The following is a 9,376-nucleotide window of genomic DNA, read 5'->3' on the forward strand; positions in this document are numbered from 1 at the left end:
AGTTGTTGTTAAACTATCATTGTCCTGTCACAAAAAAAAAATGCATTAAAAGAAAAGAAAAAAAAAAAGTTTTATAATATTTAGAGGTTTAAAATCTTGAAAACGTGATATTGTAGGATCTTGTAAGTCTTTACAGAACTGGTCACATGCCTGTTGTGCTATTTCTGTATTAGCACTCTGTCATAACACAGATGCAACAGATACTTTTACAATGCCCTCTTCATTTGTGATTGCACCAGTAGTTGTCTTTTCTGCTGAAAAAGTTTTAAAGGAGTTTATAGAAGAAGAGCTACATATGTTAAAAAACAAATTCCATTGACCTAATGATTGCTATGGCTGTAACAGGCAGGAAGAGGCAACCTTCATTTTTCATTGTCTGTGATAACATTCTTGCATTATCATGGGAAAATAAATATCCAAATGCAAGCTTTATTTTCCAATTGCTATTAGTAATTGCACATGACAGATAATTAATATAGGAAGATCACAACCAAATAAGATTGGCTGCCAGCTTAAAACCAAATCAATGAACAGCAACAAAGCTACCTGTAAATTATTTTTATTTGACTGGATGACCCGCTCTATGAACTTGCTGCCTAAACCCATAACTGGAAGGATTTTCTCTCCCTTCTGCAAATTTCTCACTCATTATCCTTTTCTGTTCCTCTGAGCACAGAAAACCCTGTGTCACTCAAGGCAGGAAACAGCAGTATAAGAGTGATCTGGGCCTGTGTCTGTCTGTTTACAAGAGACCTGTTTCCTAAGAGAAGCCTAAATCTGTACACCCACATCAGATGGCCCATACTTTCACAATGTTTGCCTTTACACTATGTTTATTTAGGCTGTGATGCCTGAGAATGTGACACTGTCACATGGTACTGGAGTTGGATTTAGTGATCTTTGTGGGTCCCTTCCAATTTGGGATATTCTGCTGCTGCTTCCTAACATGTAGGGAAAACTACAGAACCTTATATGTGGACCTTCAAGAACTCCCAGATAGTTTGGAGCACCATACAGAAAAGGTGAAACATTCTGTGGTGAGAAAGGCATTCCTTATGGGTATGGAATTGGTGGGTAGCTAGGTCCTATTCTGTGTGAGATTTCTGGTACAAAAAAAAAGATGCCTTAATCTCTGTTGGCTTCCTACCTAGGGGAGAGATAAGGAGAAGACATAAAAGCCAAATGCTTTAATTGGAATCAGAGTTAGATGTCTATGCTATATTATAAAAAGTTTTGTTTTGGAAAAGTAATGTGACATTAATTTGTTCTAAATGTAGATCACTTTCTGTAATGACTATCTGGATTAAATTGTACCTTGATGAATAAGAACTGAATCTGAATTTGGGTGAAGTTCAATTTATAATTTAAATGAAATAGCTATAATATTGACCACGTTTGGAATGCTTGTTTTACATGAAAAATCTGAGTGAATATTTTTCAAAGACTGAAGGAAGATTTGTGAACTTGGTTTAATCCTTGAGTTCATTCTCCACTCTTATGTATGGTAGAGAATGAACTAGGTGAAAATCAATACCTAGACATACAGTACCGTGCAGGAGTCAAATCCCCAAGCTTGTGTGCCCACCAGGTGACAGACAAGAAGCAGAGCACGACCATTTTACTTCCTCATTTGATGGAAAAAAAATAAATTCAACAGCAAAACCAAGAATAAAATGTGTATTGACAGACTTTTGTACTCTTGTGTTTCCTTCCTTCCTGGGCAAGCCAGGCTGTAAGAAGTCAAGCTCACTATTAAAAAAAAATAAATAAAAAAGAAGCATACCCTATCAAGGTAGCATCCCTTTCTCTGTCTATAACAGAACAGAAAAGATGGAGCAGAATTAGAGTTTTATTACTGTTACTGAGAGACAAAACAATATTTTCAGACTGCTACATAGTGACTGTGCAAACAGTTTGACTTGTATGAAAGTATGAAAAATGTGAAATTGTTCCTTCTAGCACTCTCTTAACTGATACAGCAGCATGGCAACCAAAAATACAGGAAACAAACTGTTAGAAGTCAAGGCTGCTTACCACTGAAGCATGCAGTAGCATTTGCTTCTAAAAAAGATGAAGCTTTGGGATACTGGTATTCTGATCAAAGGAAATTGTCTCTGTTTCAGTATTTGTATTTCTCTCTTTAGGCGAGACTTGAAATCTGTGCATTGAGGGATACAGTGGCCATATACCTAACACCTGAGAGCAAGTAAGTTGTGCTGTATTTTCTGTCATTTCCATGTAGTGGAGTCCTTGGTAAACATGCAAAAACACATGGTGTAAATTAAGGATTTTCAAGAGATTGATACAAATAGAATATGTAATGTATTACATATATATGTGGGAAATTGATACTACTATGGCTTTATCATTTGAAAGAATTTGTGTTTTGTTTTGTTTTGTTTTTTGTAATTGATGACAAAGACTAGATACTCTTCATTCTTACCAAAGGAAGAGGTGGAGGGATGATGACTCTTACTTCAGCTACTGAGGAAAATGTTGCTAAGGCAAAAGCAGTTGCCACTGAGTTTCATCCATTTTTTTACAGAGGTCCCATAAAGCACACCAAAGAGAGTCTGCCAGAGACTTCAAAGAGGCTACAGAACCAGACACCAGCAGGATCCCCTTAATGGAACATGGAGAATTAGGGTTCTCCACAAGCTTGTACATTACCCTACTCCTTTTCCACACACCTCATTGAGGAGAGTGAATTCAGCTTTACTCTGTCTATTAGAATGAAAAGCTTTCAGCAGTGCATCATTTCTTAGGGAGGTGAAAGACCAGAGCTAAACAGTGGGGGACGTGCTCATGCATATGCTAATATAAGGGGAGAAAGAAAAACGTTGGCAGCATCAGTGGTTGGTGTAGTCAAGACACGTAAAAACACAAACTGTGGTAGCTGTCAGCAGTTTTGAGTAAAGTTCATTGATTGAAATTTCTAGTTGAGTATATACAGGACTGGGTGTGTCCATTCACTATTTTCGATTACCTACACTTTTGTTAGGATTGGCATTACCCATTCCCACAGGTTGCGATTTGGTCTTAACTCTCTCTAAACTGACCAGTATTTTGCAGGAGACATTGCAGGGCTTGAGGCGCTGATGTGTCTTCACGTCACTGCTGATGGTATTCTGTGGTGTCACTGCATTCAGTTTCAAGACTTGCTTCTTTGTACTGTGCGTCTGATAGTGATGAAGACCTAAATGTGAACTATTTGGCACCAGCTTATATTGGATAAAATGAAAGTGCTATTGTTTCTGAGCAGAATGGGAGCGAATCAGAGTGAACCATGGAAGCTGGAGCTTCACAGATGCCTTTTTATTCCTGGTCCCTTCACTAGCAGTAGATGCCACAAGCCACCAAATTAATATTAATTCTGCTGAGAGAAGGTTGTACCCATCGGTGCAGGAGTTGCATCATTCCCTGCATGGCTGTTCCATGTTGCCCAGAGAGGTGTGCAACCCCCATCCTTGGAGATACTCAAAACTTGACTTGTCCCCAAGAAACCTTCAATAACCTCAGAGTTGTCCCTAGTTTGAGATGGGGGTTGTACCAGAAGACCTCCAGAGGTCCCTTTCAACCTCAATTATGGTATGATTCTGTGTTAGCACAATGCAAATCTCTGTAGGATCCCTTCTCTAGGGGAGAGTGCAGTGACTTATCAGCTGACCACAGGAAGCCAAAATCAACATTATATCTGTGCTTCACACTCTGATGCTCACTTAGTTCTAGGCAGAAGGCAGGCTGGCCAACTACCTCAAATTCTTGGAGGGTCCAGAACATCAGACTCAGTCTTAAATCAGCAGATCGAACATTTCTTGTTGGTGTATGTTGTACATCGCATCAGGAGTGTTGAGAGACCTACATGGGCCTTTGGCCACTTTCTGTATAATTTGCACGTGAATGTCAGGTGTAAAGTTAACATTTTGTTAATTTATTGAAATAAGAAGCATGGCTAAAATATTGTACATTTCTATGAAAATTATAGAGAGAAGCTGAAAGTTGAGACTTGTACCGGGGGAATATGAGTATTTTTGTTTTCCTTACAGCTCAAGCTTTAAGCAAGCTTTGGAAGCCTTGCCTCAGCTCTCAAGTGGAACTGACAAAAAGTGAGTACACTGCAGCTTCTTGTTCTTCTTATGCTCTAAGGAGCCATTGCTTTTTACTCTTCTATCCGAGCTTTGCTAGAAGAGGGTTAACTTTTGCTATATTTGACCTTTTAAAATTACAAAGTAGAAGCCTCTTTGGACAGAGTCAAGAATAATATAAACCCCTATTCCTTGTGGCCTATTAAGTTACACAGAGGAACTGAGCTGATGACTTTGTGGCATATGTCTCTCCCATTCTAGCCTTATCAGTTCTAAATCGCTTTGTATTTATTTTATAATTTCAGTCCATTTTAGCCTTCCATGCTAATCTTAGTTTCTGTGAGGTCCATTGTCTTGTCTTAGTGAATTTAGCAGCAGTAAAGAAAATGACCAAGGAACAAAGTCCAAGTTTTTGTCAGCTGATATTTGGGTAATTCTCAAAACTGGCTTGTTTCATTTTAAAATCAAGAAGTTTCTGTTGTCCTTTCTTAACATCAGGAGGAGGCCTTTGGGGTTCTTTCTTCTCCACCATAACAAACTTGGACAACCAAGCTGCTGTGCTGCATTGAACCTAGTATTTGGTGGTCTATTTTATAAGCATAGCTTAATAAAGAGCTGGTACGGTAAAACACGGACAGGTTTGTAATGAGTATATTAGTATAAATATAGCTTTTTTGAACTTGAGGTTGCTATTAAGGTACTTTTAGGAACTGAACTGCATCAAATCAGCCTGCACTTAACATTCAGAATTTAGAATATTCCGTAGACAAAAGTAGAGCCTGTTTGTGCAGCCCATACTAATTGTCTTTTCTCTGTTCAAACCTACTCTTCACCAGCCACAAGAAGTCTCAAGATACCCCCTTGCCTTACTTGGGTCTCTTGCTTTATTAAAGATAGGAATCAGTTTTGAGATAGCTCTTTCAACTCAGACTTTCCGAAACACCTGTAGGGTTGGGTTTTTTTTTGACTTGGTCACAAGTGTGTGAGCTTTTGTAGGACAGATGAGAATCAAGAACTGCATCATTTTTACATCTATCTCAGAGTTCTGAGCCTTAGACAGCATAATATTTGTTCTGTTTCTCAGGTTTCTATATGACAATTGTCATCATTCCACACTGGCCATAATATATATTTGTTTTAAAATAACACACATTTATGCACTAATTTAGAGACGTTTGTTTCAGTTTATTCAGTCATTACTGTGATACTAAATGATGAATGTGGCCATAGGCATCTTCCAGAGGGCTTGCTGAGGAAGCAGATACTGATTTTGTGGTTCAAGTTGTTGTTCGTGGTATTTTTTTTAACGTTCAAGTATAATTTCTTCTGTTACTGGCTGTTCAATAATCACAGTTTGCCAAAAAAGTTGCAGTGATGCATGTCTGCCCTATCCAGCTTGTTTTTGAAATAGAGCAGAAAGTTTGGAGAACATGTTCTTTCCTAGAATACAAGGAACATAAAGCATACAGGAAAGACTGTAAAACTTTGTGTTGCATCTCCACTGCTACAATAAATGTCTCCTACAATAGAACTATTGACATCGTTGGTCCTAAACCTGCAGTTAGGTTTATAATAAATATCATCCATTGCACCAATTATCCAACTATTGCTATGCTACAAATTGAGCTCATACTTTCTTAGTTATCTATAAAGGACAAAAACATATGCTTGCCAGTGAATTAATATTTCTCCTGGAACAGACGTTTTATTTCTGATCCTTTAGCCATAATCTTTAAGAGAAAACTATCGAATACCTCTCAAAGACAAGTTTGAGAACTCACATTCTGAATTCAGCTGCAAGCTAAATGCCGTAGCCTTGATAAGGAATACCGGTTTTATGGCACAGTCTGAAAGTTGCCTTACAGCAGTATCTTATGACCCTCTCTACCAGTCCTTTCGCCATTGTGTTTAGCATTTATGTTTCTGTAAGGAAAATGGTGTTTATATGGAAGGAAAGGCATATAAAGGCCTATTTTATAATGTTGATAAGATCTCTGTGGCTAAGTCCTTCTCTCACCACAGATCATCCCAACACAGTTGGTGTATTTCTAAATATCTATAAGGTTCAGATATTTAAACTAGAACTAATTTTAGGCTCTTTATTTATGCAGGCAATGTATTTGAAGTCACAGACAGAATAACCAAAACTTCTGGTAATTGTTCCCTTTTCAGAATCTGCCAAAATTGTAAATATTTTCCTTTCACAGGTTATTAGAAGAACTGCTAAACAAATTTAAAAGCAGCATGCACTTGCAGCTGACCTGTTTTCAAGCTTCTTCATCAGCGATGATGAAAACATAGACATCGACGCAATGCAGGCAACTCGATAGATGAATGCCGATAGACGTCACCCATTTTTCTGTACTTCGTCAGTTCCTTTGAGGACTGAGGAAATCAAAAGGAATTTCATCGAAAAAGAAGTTATGAGATCCAACTCTCTGAGTAATGATAAGAGGTATCCTGCTGAGTGAGAGTTCTGGTTGTAAATATCTTGACAAAATGTTTTTCTGTCTACTGTATTTCATTCTGTGGAGGGGACTAAGCCAGTTTTGTTTACATGCATTCTTCTTGGCTATATGTTTGTGAAAAAATATTTATTTACGTGCTGCAATCTCAGTTTCATTTGTTAAAAATACGTTGAAATACATTTTTAGCAACTGTTGCCTTAAATTTAAGTACATACACATGTATTAGTTTCTTTCTAGATGTAGAGCAATGCTGAATTAACTGGAAGACCCAGCTTCTGTAAACTATTGAGAATTATGCAATAAACATTACTACCTACAGATGCCTAAGTATTCATATACAATGTGCTGAAGGACACTACTTTCTCTGCATTTAATTTTTTTTTTCTGATATGATCTACAATTTTAGTGTTCATTAAATCTGATATTTGGGAGGCTTTTATTTTCTTATTTCTTTGATAACTGAGAAGATCTTCCTGTCCCTTTAGTTTCTCCCTTCATTTGAGTATTGGTGTTAAACCCTTCACAATAGAAATAAGCTTTCCTTTCATTGGCAATTAACAATTAATTAAAAGTGCTCTGAGTTTGAGGTTAGTAGATGCTTTAAAAGTATGTTTAAGCTGAATATCCTTCGGCATTAAGGAACAGAACAGTAACTACTTCTGACTATGTGCGAGGCTAAAGAAGAGCACAATTTGCCATTGGTTTTGTTGCTTCCTTCTCACTCTTCTTGTCTTTCATCATTCTTACCGTCTTACTGTCTTCTTCTCTCTTGTTAGTCAGTCCTCTTGTCACCACCATTAAATTTGTTTGGAAGTGAATGGGGGTTCAGGAGGCGAAGAACAGTTTTGCTGCCATTACTTTATCATTACACAAAAGTCAAGAGCTGTCTTCCCAATGAACAGTCAAGACCAGACTTGACTGTGACTTTCATTTGGGGACTTAATAAAAACTGTGGGAAGCTGTAAGAGAGAGCAACTAATATAAAGTGGTCTTGTTTTGGCGGGTGAGGGATGGGTTTGATTTTATACCTGAAAACCACACATTCAGTAAATCATGCAGTAATGATGTATTCTTTCTGTACTTGCAGCCATTTGGGGTGTGACTTTTTGAAATTGTGCATTCAATTTTCAAACATTTTTTGTCAGCTTTTTGCTTTTGCTAGTCCAGTTATGTGCTTTAAAAATATAACATACAGTTCCAGTAAATACTACAAGAAATAATTCAATGCACATGTATTGTGGGCACATAGTAATAGTGTGTTGAATAGAAGTTTAAAAGTGCAAGTGCATGTCATTATTGGCTTAAGAGAGAAAGTTGTTAAACATCTCAGCAATGTTGTTTTGTTTAATGTTGTCAATTCCAAGCTTGTCGTAGTCTCAGCTTCTGATACTAACTGAAATAATCATCCAGTTAGTTCAGTCTGTAAAGGAGTTAGCTTCAGAATAATAAAATATTAAGAAAAATATGTTCATAATTTTTTCTTGAATTCCTTGCTTTCCAAGAGATGTGATTTTCTAATGAATTTTGCCAGCATCTACATTTTCTACATTTGTATCAGACATGTTCATAAGTATCAAAAACTTAATTTATTGCCTGTACTGACATAATAGAGGTTCAGGCATTTATTTACTGTAACACTGTCTTCTGTTGCAACAGTTTGTTGCTTGCCTTTAAAACCTGAAATATGTAAGTCATGTGTTTGTGTTTAGTTGCTTTTCTTGAATAATGCTTCAGAACGTGTCATTGATAACCAAACAAGAACAATGTATAAGGGATCAAACACTCAAATTCAGCCTGATATGAGATAAATGCCGACAGTCAAGTCAGAGCACTGGGTTCCATTAATCCAGCTGGAGGAATTAAGTAAGTCAGTGAGGATCATGCAGCAACAGAACGTGTTGAAGTCCATTTGTGTGGAAGGGGAGTTGGGACTGCCAAGACTTCAAAGCTGAGGTACAGCATGCTACAGTTCCTCTAAAGGGATTACAAAAAAAAAAAAAAAAAAAAAAAAACAAGAAGTGGTCGGTGTGGCTTTGCAAAAAAAAAAAAAATCAAAGATACAATAACGTTTAAAAAAATAGTATTGGAAGTGGAAAAAGATAGGGAGACCACACTAAAATACACGATGAGGGCTCGCAGAGAAAAGGGAGGCAGCAAGGAAATTAAAGTAACAGAAGTGAAAGGCTCTGACATTTAAAGCAAAGGTAAGTGCTGAAAACAGTACAAGAGAAAGTGAATTATTACATGAACTTTGAACCTCTAGAAAATCTAATATCAATTCATACTGGGAAAAAAAAAGACACTGAAATGGAAACCTGGAAAGCTTTATTTCTCATTTAAAAGAAAAACTTAGGAAGTAATAAGGTTGTAAAACATGTCTTGCTAAAAATAGGTAAAGACTTATGGGAAAATTCAACCACAATATATTGTGTTGAGATATTCAGCCTCTGGAGATGTTGAGGCATTCTCCTCTTACTGTATTTTTGAACATTTATTTTGAGTAGTCATGAGGCGTTCAGGATGTAAGCAAAGAAGTAATAAAAAACAAATGCAGTATCAACGTAATGAAATGGGGAGGGGGGGGAGAAGGTGGCAACAGAGAAAATATTTAAATCCATCAGCAAAATGATAGAAAAAAATAGAGGAAAATTCATTACATTCCATACCTGAATGGTAACTTAATGAAACAGATAAAATAAGTAGCATAAAGAAATGAAAAAAATACTGCCGCTTTTCACTCACACAACCTTTCTTTGTTTTAACTGATATTGTTTGGAAAAGATGTTTATGGAATGTACTGATAGTGCATCGTTGTCCAAGTTA

The 9,376-nt window shown here is 36.9% G+C and overlaps 1 protein-coding gene across 2 annotated transcripts in view; it reads left to right on the top strand.

Annotated features, from left to right (window-relative positions):
- Positions 1-7,980, top strand: part of EXOC2 (exocyst complex component 2) — a 131,944-nt gene extending 123,964 nt beyond the window's left edge. For both annotated transcript variants that reach the window (XM_084281499.1, XM_084281500.1), the window contains 3 exons: positions 2,145-2,206; positions 4,047-4,106; positions 6,293-7,980. In XM_084281499.1, the coding sequence (XP_084137625.1) occupies positions 2,145-2,206; positions 4,047-4,106; positions 6,293-6,386 (216 nt within the window). In that variant the 3' untranslated portion in view covers positions 6,387-7,980. The remainder of the gene's footprint in view (positions 1-2,144; positions 2,207-4,046; positions 4,107-6,292) is intronic.
- The last annotated feature ends 1,396 nt before the right edge of the window (positions 7,981-9,376 follow it).

The sequence above is a fragment of the Netta rufina genome (assembly GCF_964035555.1).
Source record: "Netta rufina genome assembly, chromosome: 2".
Classification (NCBI taxonomy): Eukaryota; Metazoa; Chordata; class Aves; order Anseriformes; family Anatidae; genus Netta; species Netta rufina.